We start from the raw sequence: 26,676 nt of genomic DNA, 5'->3' as shown, positions 1-26,676 counted from the left end.
GATCATAAGACAAAAGGAGATAGATGTAAAGGTGACCAGAAGCTAACATTATAACACATAGAAAACGTGATTTTATTGTGCTGGTAACTATTATAAACAGTAAGTGTTATAACAACAAACACACTAGTTCCGTGTTTCTGCTCAGCTGGCTGTCAGCTGCGTCCCGACTGGTCCATTTGGAATGACGTCAGCGCTGCCAGCGTGGAACGACGGCACGTCGCTCGGCAGGTCCAGCAGGAAGTAGGCTGTCCGGGTTAGTGGCAGGTTTAGCCGGAAACAGCTGATAAACCTAGAAACTAAAGCAGCTGAAGATCCTGAGGGTCGTTTAGACAACCTCCTACAGCAGATTCCAGACCTGTTCACCTCTCAGGTGTGTGCGCTCCATCTACAGGTAAGCACGACTGTGATTATTGTCTGGTAGCTGGTTCGGTTCGGTAGCAGCTGTCTGAGTCCTCTCGCACACACACAGACAGCTGCTCTCAGCTGTCTGGAGACACGAGGTCAGGTGTAGTCTCTGATTTCTCAGGAGGAGTGAGAAGCTGCAGCTAATTTACCCACAATGAGGAGAGCTTCTGTCTCTGGAGCAGCAGGGCCGTAGGCAGCTCCGTCCTGGACAGGATCAGGTGTAGCTCAGCTCCTCTGTAAGAGGAAGTCACTATGCTGCTCTGGAGCATACACATGTGTGTTAACACGGCTGGGGGGCATGTCACAGAGCTGTCGAGTGTGAATGTGTGTAAATCCGAGCTCCATGACTGTGTTCCAGAAAACACTTGTCCCTGATGATGGAGGATTCCACACTGGCTCAGGTGGGTAAGAACCTGAGAGAGGCCATGAAGATTCTGGAAGATGGGTAAGAAACTGACCACTCAGCTTTAGCTTTGGCTCTTTCAGGAACCATTACTGGTTAATGTTATTTTCAGTTTGTGGGATAATGTCTGACAGAATGTCTAGTCGCCACAGGAATGCATGGACAGGGTTGGGCACCGTTTGATTTTGAACGATTCCAATTCCTCGTTTCAAGTCTGGTTCCCATCGATTCCGATTCTTTCAAGACGTGACATGTTTTACATGAGCCAGCTAACCACAGGTCCTACTGGATGAAATAATTTTAACTTCAACATGAATTTTAACTCTATGAACAACAACATCACCTTCATTTAGACACAAACATGTTTTGGAGAAAAAAAAGAAAAAGACTTGCAGCACAACCAGTGTGTTTGTTTCTGACCACAACCAAAGTGTGGAAGAAGCCTCTGGGATGAGAGGCTAAATGTCTCCAACATATCCAGAAACGTCCAGCTGTTTCCAGCTAAAACTCTCAGGATGATCATGTCCAGGATGACTGAGAACTACACCTCCATGCTGCAGCAGCGTTCAGTCAGAACAGGAAGTGAAACTTAAACGTAGCTGCTGTCGGTAACAATCTAACAGATTTAAACATTAAAACTCTCAACAGAAATGGTTCAGAAAGGAAATTAAAAAGTTCACAACTTTGTGTGTGATTTATTATTATTATTATTATTATTTATTGTGGCAGAAGCTGGTGTGGTCCACCACAGAGAAGCTGCTCTAGCATGATGACTTTAATTATCCTACAGGTTATTGTTCAGCCTTCTGACACACACACACACACACACACACACACACACACACACACACACACACACACACACACACACACACACACACACACACACACACACACACACACACACACACACACACACACACACACACACACACACACGAGTGTTGGTGAGCGTCTGCGTCTGACTGCTGACGCTCCGTGTGTGTTTTTATTTCTGCGGTGAGACAAACTCACCTCACACGTCCAGAGTTTGTTCTTTAAAGCTTCTATTAAATCCACCGTGTTGACGTATTTAACACGTTTCCTCTACGCTGCAGGAGTTAAAATTGTTTTTTTTATTTTATTTGAACTTTTTCATTTACAAACAACATGGCATACCGTAAATTCCTTTGTTTGACATTCCCAAGGATCAGGTGCGAAGAATAACAAAAGAGACTTTGCATAGAAAATATTTGTGAAAGAAACCAACAAACCAACAAAAAAAGACAAAAGAGCTAGGGCTTTGTTTTCAAATCATACTTTTCAAGAAGATTAAGGAGTTTCATTGCATGTTTACTGTTTGTAAAGTTAAGGGCTTTGGAGAAAGAAAGACACTCGTTATGAAATGCATAGAATCTAGGCTTCACATTTCCATATCTACATTTGTGAATGTAAAATTTGGCTACAGTGATTATGTTATTTATCAGAAAGTCCCATTCAGTGTTATCTAACATGGCTCCGTAAATGACATCGTTCTCAGAAAATGGTTCAATACGTATCTTTGTGTATCGCCACTCATGGATATCAGTCCAGAGAGCTTCAGAGTAAATACATTGAAAAAATACATGAACAGAGGTTTCTATAGCATCACAAAATACACACTTGTTTGTTTCAAAACCACATCTCTGTCGTAAGAATTCCCCAGTTGGGTACACGTCATTTAAAACTCTATAATGGATTTCTTTGGCTTCTGGAGTTATAGGAAATTTGAGGTAGTTGGAGTGTAATGAGTATATAATATCTATGGAGAAAATTTGTTTAATGGAATTTCTGAAAGGCAGTGAAGGGTGTCAAGCATTTTCTAATTGTTTTATTAAGAGTTTTAACACTCTTGAAGTCGAAGTTCCCAACTACTAGATGAGGAAGAGTAGGGGAGACTGAATGAGAGTTCGAAACATTTTCTTGAATTAGATTTAATGTAGGAATAGGGATGGCTCTTATTATGGAAGCGAATTAATTCTGATCAACTGTGATATTATATTTATGACAGAAATTCTCATGGGTCATCACACGCCCATCTTTATCAGTCAAATGAATTAGGGACCAAATGCCTTTGTCCATCCAGTCCTTTTATATAATGACTTATTTTTAATTGTAATATATCTATTATTCCAAATCGGCGTGTTGTGTGGAGTGAAATTATGATTGTGTAAAAGTTTCCAATATAAAAGGACTTGCTGATGGAACCGGGATAATTTAATCGGAATTTTTTTTATATTGAAATCGCATTTTAACAAAAGGCCAATGCCTCCAAACCTTTTGAAGATTTCCCCGGGATATGATACCAGTAGCTTTTATTATTAAAGGAGGATTTTAACCAGTTAATTTTCAGTGTTCCATCCATGATCTCAAAGTCAATAGCTTGTAGTCCACCATCTTTATATTCTTTGGTCATTTCTGCTCTCTTGATGTAGCGCATTTTGTTTTTCCAAATATAGTCAAAGTTAACTTGGTTGATCTTTTTAATGGTTCTGTTAGGAATGGTCAGTGAATATGCTGGGTAGATGCATCTAGATATGCTCTCCATTTTAGTGAGAAAAACAGGAGTTAAAGTTTATGTTACGGAGTAAAAGGTCGGCAGACGCGTTTGTTTATATCTGGGTGGGGGGAGGGGGGGCGGTGCTGCACACAGACAGCTGGTGTGATCAGCTCTGAAAAGCGTTGATCACAATTTGCAGATCACGTTTATTTTTCACGGAGATCGGCCGCGGATTCCTCTTCCGTCAGCATTCTAGGAACCAAAATAAAAAACTTTGAACGATTCTGGGAAAAACTAACAGTTGGTCCCGGTTCCAATCGATGCTCGATGCCCAACCCTGCATGGATGTCTTCTCTTGTAACTGATGTGGTTGGTGTTTGTGCTTCTGTGTAGGGAGCCAGATGTAGGAATGGAAAGGCAACTGTCCGTTAGAAACATCATCATCCCTGGACCCCTGCAGGGAGAGTAAGAAACACACACACCCACACCCACACCCACACACACACCCACACACACACACACACACACACACACACACACACACACACACACGAGCTGCATGATGTCAGAATATAATTTGATTGTGATATTGAAATGTTTTGTTATATCACTCACTCCTGTCGTCATGACGCCTTGAGTGTTGCAGCTTCTATGTGAAACCAGGTAAAGCTAAACCAGGTGTGGAGGACAGAGGGTCCGTGTCACAGTGGAATATAAAGCCAATCAAGAATAGATCTGAAATAGAAATAAACAAAAACCAGACTGGAAACCGAATGATTACCATAAGTCTCCACCAGTGGCGGCTGGTGAAAAATATTTTTGGTGGGGCTGTGCTATTTTTTTATTTTTAAACAAACTTGTGCTTTCTGAGCTTTGTGCACAACTTCACTATTTCCTGAATTAAGCACAGCTCTTTTATTTCCTGTCTTACATCATTGGACAAACTGATTAATCCAGGTGTGTCTGACTATTGGCACGCTGCCTTGCAGACCAAGGTTGAAAAATACTGCATTAAATTGCACATAAAATAACACGACCATAAATGGTAAATAGGCAATGCAAGAGGCAAGTAACAAAAACATTTTGTTTAATTTCAACATTTGAGTGAACACGAAAAATTATGAGCAGGTCACTGTTACAGTAATGATAGTAAACACCACTTAGACAAAATGCCAGAAATTTACACTGTTAAATATTTCTGGAGTGTTGTGCCAAGGTCAACTTTATACAAAGATCAAGTGGATGCATTTGTGTGTGTGTGTGTGTGTGTGTGTGTGTGTGTGTGATACCTCATTTGTACAGAAATTTTGCCCTTCTGTCCTTCTGAGTGGCAAAGCTCTCGATTAGCTTTTTATTGAAGTCAGGAATGTTTGTGACAAGCTTTTTTTCCATGGAGAGCATGGCAAGAGCATTCAGCCCATCCTGTGTCATGGTGTTCCTCAAGGAAAGTCTTAATCCTCTTTAAAGTAGAAAAGCACCTTTCTGATTCGGCTGTGGTCATGGGTGTGGTGACAAGAATCTTCTTTTGCATGGCTCAGGATGGTGTGAAAAACCTGTCATATGATAAATAAAAAACAACAGATAAGTACATAGGAAACACTTTCATAGGAAATAATGTCATCAGTATCCTCTTACAAATGTCATATTTCCCAGTTTTTGGGACAATAAAACATTTCTGATTCTCAATCAGATGTTTTTACATTTGAGGTAAAAACATCTAATTGAGAATCAGAAATGTTTTATTGTACCAAAAGCTGGGAAATTTGTTTGCTGCAGCAGAAGTGTAACAAGTAAAATGGAATCAGATTGATGTATGTACAAATTTACATGAAATACACATTTACGTGATTAAATATGTATAATAAGTATGTGTGTTGAAATTAGTTTTTACAGTTATTGCACATTAAACATGTTATTAAACAAATGTCCCGGTTTGTGGGACAACCAAGGATTTCTGATTCTGATTGTCTTGTTCACAGAAATGTAATGTACAGCTTACCTCTGCACCCAGCTGCTGTTCTCCCTGCATGGCAACGTTAGCTCTGCTGCCTAGCATGGCTAGCTTCACCGTGTTGTTGTCCATGTGTGCCCGGGATGACTCGTGTTTCTTCCCCTTCTCAGAAAAATGTTTCATGTCTGTAACTCCTGACTCATCCATGCCTTATCTGTCCCAGCCGTTTTGAATAACAAACACGGAAAGCAAAATAACGCATTAGCGTGATTGCATCCAGCTAGCCAAGCCTTCCTGGTGTACCAATTTGGGGAGAAGCCTCGTGTGTACAGTTTACCTCTCTCCTTCTCCTGCTGGCTTATCTTTACGTCGGGCTGATCTGGTCCAAGCTCTTTGACATTAAGTTTTTCCACCATAGTTCTCCTCTGGAACGGATACTGGAGAAGAGACCGAACTGAATTCAGTGGCTGCTGAGATCCGGTATCCATGCTGGTTGTAGTCACCGGCGGCGTCCATGTTACATCTGCGTCACGACCAAAAACGACTCTGCCGAGTTCTACCGAACACCAACGAAACCTTAGGCGGTAGCTCCATCGCCCATCATGCTTCTGAAACGTTCTGAAACAACGTCGATGCTGATTGGATACATTCCCATTCCTACCCTTTGATATTCTTGTCAGCAATTGGACAGCTGGTCTCGTCCTGTTTGGGCGATTGAAAAACAGCACACAGCCTCCACCGCTCGGCAGAGACCAATATAGATATATATATGATTTATTTTGTTACAAAACACACAGTTAACTTAGAATATGTGATTATTGTTAATTTTATTTATTTATTTTTTTTAAATAAAAATTAAAAACACGGAAAACCTGGGAGGGCGGTGCCCTATCGCCCTCTACTGGCCAGCCGCCACTGGTCTCCACTCATTTACTGTACCCGCTTATTCACGGTGGGTCGAGGGGGGCTGGTGCCTGTCTCCAGCAGTCTTAGGGGCAAACAGGTGGGGTAAAACCCTGAACAGGTTACCAGTCCGTGGATGTTGTTGGTTTAGCGTCCAGGAAACAGCAGAGAATGTCTCGGCTAGTAGAAGCTAACAGTTAGCATTAGCAACTCCACCACATAGCAGAACTCCTCCAGACTTGTGTTCATTGTGGAGATAAAACATCTATGTTGTAGAGCAAACCGAGTCAGTGGTAGTTGTGTTGCTGTTAGCCAATCAGAGGAGAGATGTCTAAACACCAGACTCCAGGTCCTGCTGTATGAAGCTCTCCTCTGATCTGGCTCACTTCTGGTTCCTGAAGCAGTTGCACCGCAGCTTTTTTTCCCCAGATTACAACTCCCTAGGCATTCATTCCTGCTAGAGACCACTACAGAGGCGTTAAAGTATGAGTGAAGGTGATCTTTCTAAATGCATGCGTGCATCTGTTGTATGTCTAGGAGTAGTCCCCTGCGGTCATGTGTTCTCTAATCCGGTGTTGGTAATGGTTCTGGTTAAAGCTCTACACCATCTGAACAGAACATCTCTGCTCCAGCTCCTCCAGCCAGAGTGGCTAGAGCCTGTGGGCCGTGAGCTGAATTTGCTTTTGAGCTGAAGCTGATTCCTCTCTTACCCCTACAGCGGCCAGGACGTTACCTCAATACTCCACCTGGTTCACAACCTCATTCATGAAGAGGAGGAAGAGGAGGACGAGAAACCTGTCCAGCAGTAAGATTTCATAACTTTTTTTTTTGCTATTGAATAGTATTTTTATTTAGGCTTTTTCTAATAATGAAAATCGTATTCGGTCTTTATTTAGAGTGATGTTTTATTCTGTTTGTGTGAAGTCGAGCGCTGCTGGGATTTCTGTTGTTTGTAATCTTACATGAATATGAACCGATGTAAGGTGTTTGGGTGGCTGTTTGAGTAGCCATGAGTTCAACGGAAGTGAAGAGCTGGACAGTCCTCTGTGTGAAGTGTGATGTTTGGTGTTTCCAGCCGGATGCAGAACGTGGGGGAACAGGGTCACATGGCCTTACTGGGTCACAGCCTTGCAGCCTACATCTCCGTGCTGAACAGAGATCGACTCCGGAAGCTGACCACCCGGATTCAGTCGGACACTACGCTGTGGCTCTGCCGGATTTTCAGGTACAAACATGTAGAGCAGCTGTTCCACTTGGATCGATTCAGTGCAGCAAGAGCTGAATCGCCTACTGGAACAGGAATTGTACGTGTGGTCAAAAGTTCAGAGGATGAAGCTAATTCATATTCAATCAATCAATCAATCAATACATTATTAATCCCAGAGAGAAATGAGAGTTTCAGTACTCACAATTCAGAGATTAGACATACATGGGCATAGACACATGACAAGAATTGGTGACTGTGGTCATTCGCAACCCGAGTCGCGCTACCTTAATAGAGATAAGAGGGTAACATGAGGATTGGTTCAGGTGGAGGAAAAAAAGACACTTCACAGCATCTGTCTGCATTCCTTCGTGGGTGGGTGGGGGGTGGGGGGGGGGGGGGGGTTGTAGCCACTCAAGGCTACCAGGGCGTCAGATTCAGATAACAAGACTTTGTTTGGGTCAGGCTGAGATAATTTTCCTCTCTGCCTTCAGTCTTTAAACTGATCATTTCCAGTCCTTCAGTGAAGCCAATTTTGGGTTTTTAAACTTAAACTTGTCCATACCGTCCAGTGACTCTCTCTGAGATGACATCCATTTTGCGCACTAATACCGGCTAGGACATTGTCCAGCTTACGATTCACCTCGAGTAACGTCCCAGTCTGAGAAGTCTCCACACGGACGGTGCTTTCCGTGGGTGCGGGTCGCCCTCCATTCGCTCCCGTCTTCCCAAATTTCCAGAAAACCAGATATCCTCCCACTCCAATCAGGAGAAATCCAGGGATCATCAGGCCGAATATCCACACGTCTTCAACATCCTCAATGGACAGCTGGGAGAGGCATACGATCTTCCGTTCCTTCCAGGAATCCAGCATATACCCCACCGGGTGTGTCCCCTGTGGACATGTGGGAGCCCCCTGCTCCGTTCTCATTGTTGAAAAAATCTTATCGATCGCGTTGAATGACCAATTTATCAAATGGTTAAAAATAGTTTTTCAGAAGAAATGCAGAGAAGCGCTCTGTGGGCAGACAGGACAAAGAGCCTTGGGAAAAAAAGATAAGGGAGCGAAAGAGAGAAGGGTCTGTACTGGGTTCGATTCCAGCTCCCGCCAGGGGTATCCTGCTGTTGTGTCCTTGGGCAAGACACTTCACCCTACTTGCCTGTGTTAGTGGTGGTCAGAGGGGCCGACGGCGCCAAATGGCAGCCTCGCCTCTGTCAGACCTCCCCAGGGCGGCTGTGGCTACAAGTAGCTTACCATCACTAGCAGTGTGTGAATATGAGAGTGTGTGAAAGCGTCTTTGGGGGTCTAGAAAAGCGCTATATAAGTTCAATGCATTATTATTATTATTATTATTATTATTATTATTATTTGCATTTATTCTAGTTCAAATTTAACAGAGGACTATTTTTAATATGAATGAACATTTGACATTACTGGACATTTTTAATATCTCTCATTCTACTTCACTGTTTGTGAGCTCGCCATGTTCCTCTCTGATCACCTGTTGGACGTACAGGTATGAGAATGGCTCCGCCTGCTTCCATGAGGACGACAGGGACGGCCTTGTCAAGGTGTGCCGGCTGGTCATCAATGCCCGGTATGAAGAGTACGCCACTGAGGGCTACACCGCGTTGAGCTCCCAACAGCCAGTCATCTACCAGAGCACCTCCTGCAGGCCTGGTCTGGGACAACACCTGTGCAGCCAGGTAAGGACAATGGACCCTGACAACGTCTCACACAGGCAGTCGGGAGGTTTCTCATTTAAGTGGGAGCTGTTGCTCTTGGTTTTTACAAACCATCAGTTCTGTGAGTCTGTTGTGAATTCTTACTGTGTGTGTCTAGTGAGAGAGTGACCTGCCTGATGTTTTTAAATGATTGTAACGCGTTATCGGCTCAGATAGTTCCCGTGGCTCATGGGGAAATGTCATCCTGACTGTGTACACGAAGAGAAGTCAAAGCATTGTTTTTGCTGCTTGGCTGTTGGATCCAGGGCCTTGAAGATGCGTGGAGCCTGGCTACGGTTTTAGAAACTCCTGCTGAGCTTTAGATAATCTCGATTCAGAGCTGTGAGAGCCAACTGCAAAAAGACACCACATCAGTTTTCAGTTTAACATCCGACTGATGGAGAATGAGTCCATTTTCTTTACCCAACTCGGTCTTTATTTATAAAGCACCTTACAGGCATGAGCATGCCACCAAGGTGCTGTACAACAAAAGAGTAAAACAATAAAACGTATAGCGCCACAGACCTAATTAAAACCACAAATGAGAATTACAAAATATAAAACATTAGCAATTGCTAACCCACAGAATTAAAAGCCAGATCATAAAAGTAGGTTTTCAGCCTCGTTTTAAAAACTGCTACTGATGGAGAGTCCCTAATGGTTAGGGGCAGGGCGTTCCACAGTTTCGGACCCGCAACAGAGAACGCCCTGTCCCCTCTCAACTTAAACCTGGCCTTAGGAGCCACAAGCAGCAGCTGGTTCTCAGAGCGGAGTGACCGGGCCGGAACATGTGGCTGCAGCAACTCCGCCAAATAGGCTGGAGCCACACCACTCAGTGCCTTAAACACCATTAAAACCAGTGGAGAGCAGCCAAAATGGGTGTCACGTGTTCGTGCTTCCTTGTGTTGTCCAAGAGTCTTGCTGCAGCATTCTGGACAAGCTGCAGCCGGGTTACAGTAACCTTACTTACACCAAATAAAACGGAATTGCAATAGTTGAGTCGTGAGGTAATAAAAGCATGAACAACTGTCTCAAGGTCACGTCTAGATTAAAACGGCTTTACTTCAGCCAAACGTCTTAAATGATAAAATGAGGCGGATACTGCAGTACCCACATGAGCATCCATGCAGAATGCACTGTCCATCTTCACGCCAAGGTTGAAACCTTCTCATAAATCATGCCACGTGTGTCCAGGACAGTCAGAGAGCCTCTGACACGCTCACCTCCATAAGGTGTGCAGTGCTTCAGGGAGAGGAATTCAAAAAGGCAAAACTTTATGTGGATTCACTACGAGGAGTTTCAGTCATCTTTGGGTCTAGATCCTGACTGGTGGAGCTCGTTGTTCATGCGATCGTCCGTCTGTCTCTGGGCGGTTGATCACAGGTCCTCAGTGGGATTAAGGTGTGCGATGAACCTAAAGTATACAGACGTGATTTTAATGACTTGATGTGGTTTCAAAAGAGTAAAAAGATGTGTGTAGGTTGGCGATGTTTATGCTGTACTATGGACGGGACGGGATGCAGTCATTTGACTCCGCCCCATCCAATCTGTGACAAGACGGGAAAGACGGAGAGGAAATGAAAGATGAACTGTTGATCAAATGTTGCTGTGACCGGCGAGAGCGCTGGCAGCAATAGGAATCGCTTTTTACCCCCAAAATCAATAGTTTGCCACCATTTTGGATTCAGCAAGGCTGATGTTGATGAAAACTAAAGTCAAATGTAAACCGTGTGGAAAGACTGATGCGACAAGTCGAAGTAACACATCACCACTGCAGTTTTAGAGGATGCAGCCCTTTGTAATATCCATAATTAGAATAAAAGACATTGTCTCTTAAATACTTTGTGTTTGCAGGAAAATTCAGTTTCTCAGTTGAGCTCAATAACTAAAAGTACTTAGTACTCAGTTTTGCAGTTTTTAAAGTGGCAATTAAAAATAATTACAAGGAATATGTCTCCGGTAATAATACCATCAATAATTAATATCTGTATAACCGGCCGCTAATTGCAGCAGGTATTAAGCCTGATTCATACTTAACCATCTGCGTCGACACGGACACACGCAACGCCATTATGCATCGGCGCAAGAGCTCTCCGACGGGCTCGCAGACGGTGACGGAGACATCCCAAATTTTGAACTATTTGTTGAACGTGACGGAGGCCGCAAGCTTGTAGTGGTTCAGGACGATGCTTTCTGTAAATGTGTCAACAGCTCTGCCTTTTCCCCCTCAAAAAGTAAAAAGATATTTAGCGGCAAACACAGAACAGGCTGATAAACGCACCTTGGAAAAAGTCTGACAGTGTTCATTCATCCGTGGCTGAAGGAGTACAAAGATATGCAGCAAGCATTTTATTCGTGGTCAGAAAAGACGAGAAACGTGGGTTTGGAGGTGGCGACCGCATAAAGAGGTGGATGAGAGTGAAGGACAAATTTGTCCGTGTTAAAAAGTCCCTGAAATACATTAAAGCAATGTAAACACATATGTAAATACACTGTCGTGGCTCGGATACATTATGGCGGCAGGATGCCTCAGAATAGCGCTACGCCCTCTGGTGTCCTGGCTGACGGAGAAGTCCGAGAGTAAACGTCTCTGTCCACGCGTCTCTCCCACAAGGCTGACTGAGAAGGCTGGCAGAAGCTAATGAGCGCTTTAACGTATGATTCCTTCTCCTTTCCCTTCCTTTTTCTGACTGGATGGGGTGAAGTCATGTGACTTCAGAGTGGTGAAACATGTCCTCTTTAATATTTGTGTCATTGTCTGAACCTTGGTCCCCTACTGTACTCCTCAGCCAAGTTTATTCACGGTGTTGTGCAAAAGTGTTCATAAACCTTGAACTTTTAAACGTTTTAACAGCTTAACACCACCAACGGATGTTTTCATTGACACAAAGTAGCCTTGGCACCATAAGAAAGACCCGGAGCCTCATAAACGTTTACTGGTCACTTTTTTCTCTTTTTGTTAAACACTTCGGAACGTGCACCTTGCACTTGGCATCGGGAAAACTCACTCCGTTGGCAGGGCGTGCTAATCAGCAATAGCAGTTTCTCACAAGGCCTATCTGACGAGTGGGGATGTAGCATTCTACCTGCCGCTGTCAAAAAACACACAATAATCTCTAAACACTCTTAAGTTCTTTTTTTGATGTTTCATAAAATAGTCTCTGCTGAATCAGACATTGGGACCACCTTATTGTGCTGAAAGGGTGTGTCTCCCCTTTTAACTTCCTGTGGCTTAATCAAGATGTTACCATCAGATGCGCCGCTGACTGCTACATACATGCTTTTCAAAACTTTAAGCAAATGAAAATCTGGTAAAGTGTGGTGTGCGTTTATATTCAGCCACATTTGTAGTGTCACCTTTTGCTGCAATTACAGCTGCAACTATTTTGGAGTATGTCTCTACTAGGGCTGAACGATCTCTCGTTTTTGGACCAAAATTGCGATTTCAAACAGCACGATCACGTGACCATCAAAGCTGCGGTTTTAGTGGTTTTGACTGATCCAGGATCAGTTTTGTAACTTTATTTTTCATCCAGGGTTTCCCCCCTGTGTTATGGCGGCGGCAAAAGCCAGCGCGGGGGAGGGGGGTGCGGAGAACCGTCCAGAGCTGAGCCCAACTCCACAGCTGCCAGAGCTGCATGTTCAGGTTATTTCCCTGTTTTATGTTCCCACACACAGCGCTGCTAGAGCCGATAATAATGCACCGTAGGTCAGCCCGGGACAGAGAGAGAGAGAACGTAGTTGAGTAGGGGAGAGAGAGACTCCTCCCACATCAACAGGTTCAGGCTGATTTCTAAGGCGTGGTTTATGCTTCATCAGAGCAAGTGCGGAGTTGCGCACTTTAGTTGACTTGAAAGCTCAACTTCTCTTTTAAAAAATGGTTTGAATGTTTCTGATGGAACACGTTAGTTCAGACAAGCTAAGGTGTCAGAATGCGTGCGTCTCTCACGGAGCTGACGTCAGACGGCTTCCTGCCGCGGTAATGCGGGAAAACTGTGTGCATGTGGTTATTTAATACATTTAAAAGCTTTTTCTACTTACAGATTTCCTCCATGCATTTTTGGAGTAGACCATGCTAATAAAGCTCCTCTGTAGATAAAAATCACAAGTTGCTTCACAAACACATAAAACAAAACAAAAAGATAATAATGGGAGAAAATATTAATGGCTTTAACTGTTTTATTGTATGATTAAATAGTAAACATTAATGTGAATGATTAGTTGTATTAGATTAGAATCTAGAAAATCATTTCATTTCATCTACAGCATGGATTGGCAGGCTAGTGTTGGATCTTTTGTTAGCAGAAAATCGTGAATTGAACTGAAATCACAATTTCTGCTAGAAAAATTGAAATTCAGTCTTTTCCTAAAATCGTTCAGCACTAATTTCTACCAGCGTTGCACATCTAGAGACTGACATTTTGGCTCATTCTTCACTGCAAAATGGTTCAAGATCAAGCTTACCCAGATTGGATGGAGAGCATCTGTGAACAGTAGTTTCCTACTCTACCCACAGATGCTCAGTGGAAGTTGGGTCTGGACCGTCACTGGGTCGTTCTAGTACTTGAATATTCTTTGTCAGAGGAGGGGGAAAACAGCCATTTCATTCTGTTACAGATCTAAACCATTCAAGGTCATTGTCTTGCTGGAAGGTGAATCTCCTTCCTAGTCTCAAGTTCTTTGCAGCCCCCAACAAGTTTTCTTCCAGGATTGTCCTGGATTTAACTCCATCATCTCAACAACTCTGACCAGGTTCCCTGTCCCTACTGAAGAACAGGATCCCCACAGCATAACTACCATGTTTCACAGTGGGGATGGTGTTTTCAGGATAGTCTTACTTTTCATTTGCATTTAAGCCTATTTTGTGCTTCTCCGTCTGCGTCGGGACGGATGGACGAACGCAACGCCATTGTCTGTCCTTGAGAGCGTGCTGGAGAGCCCTCGCAAGAACGGACGGAGTTGGGGGGGGGGGTTCCTGTCTGTGGTTTGTGCCTATGCTCCAAACTGCAGATTAGACTGGCCGCCCTTTTTGGAGTCCTTAGAGAGGGTGCTGGAGGGCACTCCTTCTGGTGACGCCATCATTCTCCTGGAGAACTCTAATGCTCACATGGGCAATGACAGTGAGACCTTGGAGAGGTGTGGTTGGGAGGAACAGTCCCGCTGATCTGAATCTGATTGGTGTTTTGTTACTTGACTTCTGTGCTTATCATAGATTGTCTATAATGAACACCATGTCTAAGCATAAAGTTGTCCATATGTGCTCTTGGCACCAGGATACCTTAGGCTGCAGCTCGATGATCAATTTTGTTATCGTTTCATCTGATCTGCGACTCTGACTGAACGCGGAAAGCGTCCCGGGGGAGGCGGAGGATATTGAGTCCAAGTTGGCTCTGTTCCATGACTCCATTGTTGAGGCGGCTGACCGTAGCTGTAGCCGCAGGATGGCTGCAACCCCCAAACCCACTAGTGGACAATGGCAGTTAGAGATGCTTTCATGCTGAAGAAAGAGTCCTAATAGGTATTTCTGGCCAGCGGGACTCTGGATGCTGCTGATGCATACCGGCAGTCCAAGCAGAATGTGACTCAGGTGGTTGCAGAGGCAATAACTCTGGTGTGGGAGGAGTTTGAGACCATGGAATAAGACTTCCGCAGGGCTTTGAGGAGATTCTAGTCTACCATCCAGCATTTCAGGAGGGAAAAGCAGTGTACTACCAACACTGGTTACAGTGTTCTGCTGACCTTGACACGAGGCGTTGGGGATTTGTGGGCAGAGCACTTCAAAGACTTCCTCAATCCCACCAGGTCTTCTAGTGAGGGAGCGGAGTGTAGGGACTTTGAGTTAGGCTCTTCATTCTCTAGGGCCAAGGTCACTGAGGTGGTTAAAAAAAACTCGTTGGTGTCAGGGCTCCGAGATCTTCCTGGATTTTCTAAAGGCTCTGGTTGTTGTAGGGCTGTTTTGGTTGACAAATCTCTGTGATATTGCATGGACATCCGGGGCAGTTCAACTGGATTTGCAGACCGGGGTGGTTGTCCCCCTGTTTAAAAAGTGGGACTGCAGGATGTGTTCCAACTACAGGGGGATCAGAATTAGAAGGGTTTATTGCCATATATGCAAGAAATCACAATATTAGGGAATTGTTGCTGTACTTGGAACAAACAAAAACAAAGAGATAAGCAAAGATGGGTAATAAGAATATAATCGGGGTAAAATAATATTACAAAGTGACAATATGTAGAGGAGTGGCTACTATATATGAGACAGTTTAGATACTGATCAGAGAAGAACAGTTCAAGTACTAACACAACACAGGGTCATGTGACTAATACAAAGTGACTGGAGTGAGTAGTCCTAGGATTTTCATTCATGAGTCCAACTGCAGAGAGGAAGAAACTGTTCTTGTGGCGAGAGGTTCTGGTCTGAATTGATCTGAGCCTCCTGCCAGATGGGAGCGAGTCAAATGGGCCATTCCCATCTGTACCGGGTCGGGCCGGGTAGCCCCAGTCGGCCCCAGCCTGGCCCGGTTGATTCCACACATCCTTGCCTTAAGCCCATGTGGGCTGATTCTACCCACCAATCAGAGGCTTGCTCTAATGGAAGGTGTGAATTTGCTGTCAGCAGTGGGTGTGTTGGCCCTGGTCGGCCTGAAGCAGACCCCCTCCAGAAGAGGGCTAAGAATGAGCCTTGGTTGGCCCGGAAAAATTCCAGGCCACCCAGATATGTAAACAACCTACGCTACCCGGCCCGGGCCGACCCGGTACGGATGGGAATGGCCCAATAGAGATGTGTCCAGGGTGACACGGGCCCGCTGTGATCCGACCTGTATGCCTGAATTTCCTGGAGGTGTACAGGTCCTCTATGAAGGAGAGTTTACAGCCATTGACCGTTTCAACAGAGCGCACGACACGCTGCAGCCTCTTCTTGTCCCTCATGGTAGCTCCAGCGTACCACACAATGATTGAAGAGGTGAGGATGGACTTGATGATTGCAATGTAGAACTTCCTCATCGACTGTGCTGGGAAGTTGAATTTCTTCAGCTGCTTCAGGAAAAACACCCTCTACTGGGCCTTTTTTTATGATGGAGGTAATGGTGGGCTCCCACTTGAGGTCCATGGTGATGGTGGTACCCAGGAAGCGATATGGGTCCACCATCATGATGGGTGTATGTTAGAGGGCGGGGTGGCTCTGTGCTTCCTAAAGTCCACAACAGCCTCTGCTGTCTATTGTGTTGTGGCTGCACCAGGACTCCAGCCATTCAGTCTCCTTCCGTTGGCAGACTCCCACCGCTTCGAGAGGAGTACGATGACTGTGGTATCAGTTGCAAACTTGATTAGCTTGACATATTCAAGGTTGGAGGGGCAGGTTTTGGTGTACAGGGAGAATAGGGGAGAGAACATAACCCTGAGGGGAACTGGTGTTGATGGTTTGCAGGTCCGAAACATTCTTCCCCAGCCTGCCTTGTTGCTTCCTGTCCATCAGGAAGTTAGTGATCCACCTGCAGATGGGGTCAGGCACATTCACCTGGGATAATTTGTCTTGGAGGAGGTCTGGGAGCATTGTGTTGAAGGCAGAGCTTAAGTCCACAAGCAGGATCCTGGCTTAGGTACTCAGGGAGTCCAGATGCTGTAGGATGTAGTGTAGAGCCATGTTGATGGCATCATCAACAAACCTGTTGGCTCTGCAGGTAAACTGCAGGGGTACAGGAGGGGGGGTGTGAGGGTCTTGAGGTGGGGGAGCACCAGGTGCTGAAATGACATCATGACCACAAATGTCAGATCCACAGATCTGTAGTCAGTGAGTCCTCGACTTACTAGTCAAGACGTTCCTTGCTGTTTCCTACAACAGCCTTGTCCATGGCAAGTCAAGATGGACAAGTCCATGAATGTTAAGTGATAGTGTGACGTAGATTTAAACCTCGCCAAAGTCTCAAAAAGGTAGTTCCACTCAATTTCAAAATAAGGTAAAACTTTGCCTATTTGTGTGTTAGACAAGAACAGAAAACCATTAGAAGTGGTTTCACTCCACCCGATCAAACACTTTCTAAGCATCTAGGGAGAGTACTACTTCATCGACCTTTTGATTGGGTGAAGCAGGTGAGTACAACACATTAAATGTTTAACATTAAAAAAGGTTTGTTGATCCTTCACAAACCTGTCTGGACATGTGAAACAACTGTAGGGAGAACCATCTGGAGGCACCCAGCCAGGACCTTCACAAGAATTTTAGCATCCTCATTCAGAAGGGACACTGATCCGTAAGGTTTTTATCATTTTTCAAAAGCACAGAAATAGCAGCTCCATGCATAGTTGGCAGAAGCAACCGAGCAGTAGAGGACCTATTAAAGTCAGACAACAGCAATTGTGAGAGTAATCCAGAAAATTTCTTAAAGAACTCAGCCGGAAAGCTGTCCGGCCCTGGAGATTTGCTGCTCTGCAAACTGCCGATCACAGAATCTCAGTCACCGAAATATCCTTTTCTAGATGTTCAACCAGATCCGCACTCAGAGGGGATAGCTATACCGCTGAAAAAAGCCTCCCAATCGTTCCTCGTAGAGGAGGAGTCAGACAAATACAGCGACTGGTAAAATCGACCAAAACATGACTTGATCGTTTCGTTTTCCAACGATTCTTTGATCGTTCTTAAATGCCAAGAATGGTCTGAGAGGCTGATCTCTGACACAACTGATGTGTGAGCAGACGTTCTGCTCCCTCACCATGCTCACAATATTCAGTGTGATTTAGAAATTCCATGTTTATCTTGTAGAGATAAGGTGTAAAATTCTGTTTAAAGCACCATTCATTTCTTAATCAAAGTCTGTGAGGGGGATGGCTAAGTTCTTCATCCACAGTCATCCCATCCATCAGTGGCTTCTTCCGCTCATCCTTCTCCAGTTCTTGTTTAAAGTGTAAGAGATTATTTGATCTCATTTGTCTGAAAATCTCCTATAAAAGCTTTTGGACCAAAAGCAACCATTGGACCATCTGGTCGTTGGTCTTGCCGAACGGCTGTACTTCCCCGGGTCCTCCACTCATAACGCAACAGAACACCACTGGTGTTGGAGGTTTGTAGCTGATTAATATCAAAGAAGGAGAAACAGCTGGCTGCTACCACTTCAACTTTTGGACAAACTAAGTTTTTGGGGCAGCAGCAGGAGCGTTCTCGTTCTTTTCTTTGGATTTGTCGGCATTCCACTGAGCCGTCTAGGGACAACAACGCACATCGGGACTAAAGCGAAGCGTTAGGTGTCGAGTTTCATGCAGAGTTTAACAGCGTTTGAAAGAAAACCACTTGTCCTGTTCACTCACCGCCATCTTAGTCAGAAGAGGTGTCTTCATAATGAGACTAAATTGCACACAGGTGAGCTGTATTACCTAATCAGCTGACTTCTGAAGGTGGTTGATTGCACTGAATTGCACGCTACTCTTTTCAGATTATTATTTGCCCAATTTTTTCAAGACCATGTATCAGTTTCATTCCATTCACCATTATGTACTACTTTGTGTTGTTCTGTTACAAAAATCTCAAAAACATTTCAGTTTTAGATGTAAGGTGTCAGAATGTGTTACATTTGATGGGGTATGCATACTTTTGCCATACACTGTCTATGGTGTCATCATAATAAAATGATTCTAAATGACTTTGCGCTGTGCTAAGAATCAGAAAAGGTCATTCAGAAGATGGCTGCTGAATAATGGTGGCAGTGATGAAGGTGATCGGTGCGATGTTCTCGAGTTATGTGGTCAGAACCAGAACCAGCTCTTTTCATTATGTTCTGATACAAATTTAGAATTAAGAGTCTCTTTGCCTTCCAGACACACTTTTATCACATGGACTGGGCTAGCTCAGCAAGGGCCTCTGTGGACTTCACTACCTTCTGTTTAAGGATGTTATATGTCTGATATTGTCTCTGCTCAAGTACACATCGGTTTTTGTGCTTTTAGCTCGGCTTGCCCCTCTCCAGTCTATGCACCGTACCATGCAACACCATCTTTGGATCTCAGCACCAAATGGTAGGTTAATGTAAAGAATATTGTCCATGAATATCAGGTAGAAGGGAAATTAAATTAACTCAAATTGTTTATTGTCAGGATGTTGCCCTGTTGGACAAACTTATTAAAGAGGACATAGAAGCTGGGAAGCTCCCATTGCTGCTGATTGCCAATGCAGGTGAAGGACTGTCACACACCTGGACCTTTAGTCTTTCAGAGGTTTAAACTGACCAAAGTGGCATGTTTTGTTGTTCAGGAACCCCTGGAGCGGGCCACACTGACAAGCTGGGTCGTCTGAAGGACTTGTGTGATCAGCACCACCTGTGGCTTCATGTCGAGGGGTGAGTGAACCATCCATGGCTGCTGGAAACCACGTCATTTAAAGTAGAGTCCGTAACTTTCTCTGCACAGATTATTCCAGAGTCTTGAGGTGTTCAGTCATCTCTTGTCACCCTGTGACCTAAGTCTGATTAAACTACATTCATCACAAATCTCATGTCTGGTTCTGTATCCTGATTTAGGACACCCTATCACCAACAACCTACAACTTGGCAACAAAACCAAGTTTCTTTTATTTAACTTTTTCCCTTCTCCTTCAGCATGAATGTTGTATTCAGTTCTGTTTTCTTCTTTAGGGTCAACCTGGCAACCCTGGCCCTGGGTCAGGTCACCTCTGCCATTACGGTAAACCCAATTTTAAAAGGATTTCATCTACTTGAAGGAATTATCTAAATTAATGCGTAACCTCAAAGGGGGGGGGGGGGGGGGGCAGCTCAACAGGTAGAGCGGGTTGTCCAGTAATCAGAAGGTTGCAGGTTCGATCCCGGCTCCGGACAGAGAATTCTGCTGTTGTGTCCTTGGGCAAGACACTTAACCCACCTTGCCTACTGGTGGTGGTCAGAGGGACCGGTGGCGCCCGTGCTCGGCAGCCTCGCCTCTGTCAGTGCACCCCAGGGCAGCTGTGGCTACATCGTAGCTCATCACCATCAGTGTGTGTGTGTGAATGGATGAATGATACACTGTAGTGTAAAGCGCTTTGGAGTCCTGACTCTGAGAGGCGCTATACAAGTGCGGGTCATTTATCATTATCTTATCCTATGTGATGTTTGTAGTAGAAAGTCTTAAATGACTAAATGTTATAATCAGTTTCTGTGTTAGAGGAGGATCTTTCTTCCCACTTATGTCAGACCATTTGGGCCAAACTGAATTTGTATCTGAAGGAAACCCCATAGACAGATGAAGGCCCACAGAGGGACAACCAGCAGCTCATATCTGCCTGTAATTAGAGGCCAATAAACGCCCATCCTTGTGTTCTCCCAGGCTGCTACCAGGAGCGACAGCATGACCCTGACCCCAGGTCAGTGGCTTGGACTGCCGGCGGTCACTGCCGTCACTCTGTACAGACATGAAGACCCAGCTCTGGTAGGCTTGTTATTCATTGTAGCCCCCGTACCCCCCCCCCCCCCCCAGCTGTGGTCTAAATGCTTTGTGTTCTTCCTCCCAGTCCCTGGCAGCAGGTCTCACGTCCAGCCAGCCTGTGGAGAAGCTGCGAGCGCTGCCTCTGTGGCTCTCTCTGCAGTACCTCGGTCACAATGGAATAGTTCAGAAGATCAGACATGCCACAGACCTGGTGAGCACCACTCTACCACTGACCCACGTTTTTATTTATTTGTTGTTTTAACTTTTTTTCTTTTTTTAGAATTTTCTAAATTAAACGCTGAACATAGCCTGAAAATTATCTTATACGGAAACATTAATAAATGAAGGTATGATGTAGATGGAGAGAGAGATAGAGAGAGATAGAGATAGAGAGAGAGAGATAAAGAGATATATAGATAGATGATTGATAGATAGATAGAGATAGATAGATAGAGAGAGAGATGGAGATAGATAGATAGATAGATAGATAGATATATATAGAGAGATAGAGGGAGAGAGATGGATGATATAGATAGATTATAGATAGATGATAGATATAGATAGATGATAGATAGATATATAGAGAGAGATAGATAGATAGATATATAGAGATGGATAGAGATAGAGATAGATGGAGAGAGAGAGATGCAGATAGAGATGGATGATAGAGATAGATATATATATATATATAGAGAGAGAGAGATGGATAGATGGATAGATGGATGGATGGAGATAGAGATGATAGATAGATAGAGATAGAGAGAGATATATATATATATAGATAGATAGATAGATATAGATGGAAAGATAGATATGGATATAGATAGATAGCTATTAACATAATATATATAATAAATTATATATATATAATTATTATTATTAACTTTGGTAAACTTGAAGCCCCTTTATAGTATTTTAGAACACTCAAAGCGCGTTATAATACATGTCTAATGCCTCTGATCGGGGGGCAAAATGGGTTTGAATTGTTTTTCATGTTGGAATAGCAATTTTCTTTTTCATTCATTCATTTATACAAATGATTCCAAATAAGTTAAGGAGCAGTGAGATGGCAAATACTCCACATTAGAGAAGGTACCTTATGACCTTGGTTTTATTTTTGATGCTCAGTGATATTTTTTTTTCTTTATCATTCTTGACATTTTTGCTGCAGCATCTCATGTACTAGTTGTTTTGATAATGAGAAGAATGAATTCAGTTTTCGGGTTGAGGATCTGAGAGCATGTCCTCCATATCTGACCTTCGTTTTGTCTCCTGCAGAGTCAGACTCTCCTGCTGAAGCTCAAGTCCATGACCTCCATTAAAGCTGCGGTAGGTTTTCTGTTCATTCTGCTCTTGATGACTTTGTTCATGTATTTGGTAGACACTTACAAATGTGGACGTAGCATTGACGCTAACATTAAGCTACGCAGAGGGAAGAACACCATTCAGGCTGTGAGAGTGGAGCTGAGCAAGTGAAGGGAAGTTCAGGGTAGGGTGGCAGATGCTCTCAGAAGAGCTGGACCTTCACGGGCTTCTTGAAGCTAGACGGTTAGCCAAGTTTCCTTTGATGATCGGAGAGATCCAGTCGCGATGTCTGCGCTTGCTCGGGTCTTGGAACGCTCCAGCTAAGTGCTGTGAGCATGTCTGGGGTCAGATCTAGCTGCCCTGAATCACCCCTTTATGTGTGAGTTTGTGATGCTGAGACTGGAGCAGTGTGTAGCTGTAGTTATAGTTGCTGTGGGTGGCCTTGGTTCCAGGGTGTGGTTCTCGGGCCAGGCCCATCTCCGGGGCTTCTCTCCAGGACATTCTGGCCTCTCTCATGCTCTCCATTGTAGGTGGGACCACACCTCCATCTGTCTCCCTGACGTGCTTCCTCCTCCCCCGTGCTGCTTTTCTTCCTTTCTGTCCGTCCTGATCATGTTCTACCACCTGCATCAGTTCTGTGGTGCTGGGCTTCCCTTGAGCCATGGACTTTCATCTCCTCCTGACTGAATAGGATGTGGATCACCCAGAAGCTCCAGGGATGCTTCTTCATATTCACCATGTTTTACATTATGAAGAAAACCACTGGTCATGAGTAATGGAGGGTTATGTGCTGTTGCATCCTTCAAGTAATCTAAAAACAAGCAAGGAACCCATTTAGGACCACTGTGGGGTTTATCTTGCCCAAAGACACAGAACCACAGTTATCTACACAAATGTCTGACATCACACAGCTGAAGGCTGAACCCGTGATTTGGCAGGAAATGGGAGATGTTTTTCCTTCTGGTTTTCATAATGAGCAACACTGCACATGCTGGAAAATGATTCACGACTGTCATGTCTGCAGTCTGGAAACATCCGCTGTCATTCCAACCCTTACCTCAGCCTGTCACCTGGATGTCATTACTGAGGGGCAACCATTTTCTTTTGATTTCTTCTCTCAGCGCCTCTAAAAGTAGACCATGAACTAGGGATGCACCGATACGATACTGGTATCGGTATCGGCGCCGATACTAATACCAGTATCAGCATCGGTATCGGTAAAAGTTAACAGATACCAATGCAGTTGCTTGAAAATGGCTTCACTGTAACTTGTCATTTCTGTTCACCTAATATTTTAGTTTTGTGATTATTTCCATTCATATATTTTACTTTTTATCTACCTCAGTCCTTTCCTGTTGAAAGCAGAGAAGAAAATAAAATCTGTATTCCAAATCATTTCATTTTTTGTGTGGTAGAAGTATCGGTATCGGTAATCGGCATCGGTGAGTACTCCGATCCAAGTATCGGTATCGTATCGGTTTGGAAAAAAGTGGTATTGTTGCATCCCTAACATGAACCACAAGCAGCCTGGCTGAGGTCAGGTGTTTCCTGGATTTTTGTCGCTCAGTTTGACCCGTGCTTAAAGTCACAAGTGTCTCCTGGTGCTGACATCAGTGGCCTGGCGCCACGCGTCAGCGACCCTGGTGAAAGATTTAGAGCTGCTTACTTTTGAAACCGTGTTCTGATTGTTTTTGATGATGGAAAAGTGTCGCTTCAGACCCTTTGGGAGCTCGCTCTTCTGTCCACACCACAGTTTGGGCTGTGAAGCAGAAACCTGAGGAACCATCACCATTCAGACAAGACTGTATGTGACATCTAATGCCAGCTTCCAGCTAATGACATTCATCAGGGGCTCATTTATAAAGCTTGCTTACGCACAAAACGGCGTTGGAAAACTGCGTAAGCAACTTTCCACGCAAACTTTGGGATTTATGAAAGAAAACTTAGCGGAAAAATGTTCGCAACTTTAAGTTGACTAAGGACCTGGCTTACGTACATGTTGGACATGGAGAGCACCTGCAGTGCTGCTGCTGAGAAGATACAAGTATGAAATCCTGCAGCATTATCACTTGTACCGCTTCGTTTTCACACAGAACAAGACCCCCCCCCCCCCCCCCCACACACACACACACACCCACACACACACACACACACACCCACACACACAGCCTGAAGCCAGAATACAGAATGCAGAATATCAGCAGGGGGACAGATTGAGACAGAATGTCATGTGTCTGTGACAGTGTGTGTGTCCTGTCACTGTGACCCGATTGATCATGCGCCCTGGCTACTTGTACAGGGGAGATCTCTGTTTGGCTGACTGGTTAGCGCGTGCGACTTTCACCCGGGAGTCTAGGGATCGAATCACAATCGGACCATTTTTTTATATCCGCCACAGATCTCTCTGAAGAACTCAGCATTGACGGCTTCAGCAACGCTGTGCCACTCCGTGGATTTTCTCTTATTAGTTTTGCAAAAGCACTTCCTTTCATTTCTCCACCTCACCCACAAGTACCTCAATTTCTGCTTGTGTGAATTAGCGCTTCCTTGATCTGCGGTTGTGATCGGAATGGTGCAACAGCCGGCTTATGTATATGCATGAGATCCACAGGGCACTTTGCACTGACTATTTATGGCAGAAAGTGGGCGTGGTGAGGGCGGGATGTGACTAAAAAGCAGCTGAGAACATTTCTAGATAGTCTCTGATTGATGAAGTGGAGATTGCGTGCAGCTGTGTGTACTCCATGTTTGATAGATCACAAACCTACTTGGTGTAAGTACACTTTTTTCCTGAGCTTAAGTACGGTTTTAGTAAGGATTCTATGCAATGTTTGATAAATGAGACCCGTGGTTCTTGAATCTATAATGATCTATTATACTAAAATCTCTACTATGTGTTTTTATGTGTTAAACAGGTAGAAGATGAAGAAAACTCTCCTGTTGTTCTGTTTAAGTTTGTCCAGGAAATGAGTGCTGGTAAACACACACACACACACACACACACACACACACACACACACACACACACACACACACACACACACTCACACTCACACTCACACTCACACTCACACTCACACTCAGTCTCTCTCTGTCTGTCTGTCACTCTCTCTCTCTCTCTGTCTCACTCACTCTCTCTCTCACTCTATACTTATCCAAACTTGTGGTCTGACGTCTTTGTGAACCGTCATCAGCGACGGCCCAAGGAATGTTCCAGTCCTCAGTATGCATAATGGTAATTTTGCTCAAAGTTCCCAGATGTTTTCTTGCTCCGCCCGTTGTATCGAGGATGCATCTGTGCTTCCTTCTCTTCTGCAGACTTGGGTCAGCAAAGTTTCCCATAATGCATTGCGTCACAAACCGTTAAAACTCCAAACGTCAGAGGGAAAAGCTAATAACTGTAATGTTTTATATTAGAGATACAACTAAAACAATATAAAGTTGTCTGTTATTGGAGATAATTGTGTGTAACCTGCCAATTTTACTGTGTGTTTGCATTTTGCTCTTCACAATCCCTAAAAATGCTAATTAGCTAACCCACTATCAAAATAAAAGCTGCGTAGCTCTGTTCTGATGAAACAAACTTTTTAAAATTTGTTAGTGTGGGAAATGGTAGAATTTGATCAGTTTTGATCAAAGGGGGCCAAATATAATGCAGATAACACGTTCACATTGTTATTTTGTTATCTAAGGAACAAACAAGACTTTTAGTTTTATGTTGGGTCGTTTTTTTTTTACCGTAGCAAGAAGCAGCACTTGTTGCCAGGACACATTGGAGTACGGTTCTGTACCAAATGCCGTCCTCGTCCTCCCGTACTCGGTAGAATGAACTTTCTGGTGTCCTTGCCTTGTCTTGCACACAAGAACGTACAAGCATCCTTGAGTTTTAAGAAACGGCTACAGGCTCACAACAACATTGTGACATTATGATGTACCAGCTAACATCATAGTGTACCTCTTAGCCAATAGCGATGGCAGAAAAAAATTCAGATGCAGTGCAGAGTTTTTACCTGAAGAGGGAGCAACACTGACAGTTTTAGGCAGAATTTGTACATTTTAACTAAGATGCACTAAAGTGCCAAATTATTGACTACATGTGTCTTCAGCACAATTACACTCATGTGTATACATAGTTCATCAGTAAAAAAATGATTTGGTGGTGACTTGCTCTTTAAAGTAAGCAGGGACCTGACCAGAGACCAGAGAAGCATTAATTATAGAGAGCACGCTGGGACCGCTGGACTGAAAAGCACTTTTAAACAAAGATGAGGGTAAGATGTGGAGGGGGCATGCAGAGGTCTTCATAGAGTTAACTAGTTTGGTTAACTTATGGGCCATTCCCATCTGTACCGGGTCGGCCCGGGCCGGGTAGCCCCAGTCGGCCCCAGCCTGGCCCGGTTGATTCCACACATCCTTGCCTTAAGCCCATGTGGGCTGATTCTACCCACCAATCAGAGGCTTGCTCTAATGGAAGGTGTGAATGGGCTGATTCTACCCACCAATCAGAGGCTTGCTCTAATGGAAGGTGTGAATGGGCTGATTCTACCCACCAATCAGAGGCTTGCTCTAATGGAAGGTGTGAATTTGCTGTCAGCAGTGGGCGTGTTGGCCCTGGTCGGCCTGAAGCAGTACCCCTCGGGAAGAGGGCCGAGAATGAGCCTTGGTTGGCCCGGGAAAATTCCAGGCCACCCAGATATGTAAACAACCTACGCTACCCGGCCCGGGCCGACCCGGTACAGGTGGGAATGGGGCTTTAGGCACAGAAACAGGAGCAAAGCCATCTATGATGATGGTCCTGGTTGGAGTCGGGAGAGGCAGCGATAAGGCTGAAGGAGAGATGCTAGATCAAGGGTGCC

The 26,676-nt window shown here is 44.4% G+C and overlaps 1 protein-coding gene across 2 annotated transcripts in view; it reads left to right on the top strand.

The window, feature by feature from the left end:
* Positions 1-243: 243 nt before the first annotated feature.
* The window catches only part of pdxdc1 (pyridoxal-dependent decarboxylase domain containing 1), a 42,706-nt gene continuing 16,273 nt past the window's right edge, over positions 244-26,676 (top strand). Inside the window, exons 1-14 of one of the 2 annotated variants that reach the window (XM_070546964.1) lie at positions 244-391; positions 764-850; positions 3,720-3,791; positions 6,899-6,985; positions 7,256-7,405; positions 8,902-9,091; positions 19,049-19,117; positions 19,196-19,274; positions 19,353-19,437; positions 19,732-19,780; positions 20,417-20,518; positions 20,601-20,726; positions 21,794-21,844; positions 24,736-24,796. In XM_070546964.1, the coding sequence (XP_070403065.1) occupies positions 780-850; positions 3,720-3,791; positions 6,899-6,985; positions 7,256-7,405; positions 8,902-9,091; positions 19,049-19,117; positions 19,196-19,274; positions 19,353-19,437; positions 19,732-19,780; positions 20,417-20,518; positions 20,601-20,726; positions 21,794-21,844; positions 24,736-24,796 (1,192 nt within the window). In that variant the 5' untranslated portion in view covers positions 244-391; positions 764-779. Of the gene's footprint in view, positions 392-763; positions 851-3,719; positions 3,792-6,898; positions 6,986-7,255; positions 7,406-8,901; positions 9,092-19,048; positions 19,118-19,195; positions 19,275-19,352; positions 19,438-19,731; positions 19,781-20,416; positions 20,519-20,600; positions 20,727-21,793; positions 21,849-24,735; positions 24,797-26,676 lie in introns of both variants that reach the window. The other variant, XM_054742126.2, reaches the window with a different exon arrangement.

The sequence above is a fragment of the Nothobranchius furzeri genome, chromosome 18 (assembly GCF_043380555.1).
Source record: "Nothobranchius furzeri strain GRZ-AD chromosome 18, NfurGRZ-RIMD1, whole genome shotgun sequence".
Lineage (NCBI taxonomy): Eukaryota > Metazoa > Chordata > Actinopteri > Cyprinodontiformes > Nothobranchiidae > Nothobranchius > Nothobranchius furzeri.
Note: the sequence above shows the minus strand (reverse complement) of the source record. Positions and strands in the feature narration are given on the sequence as shown.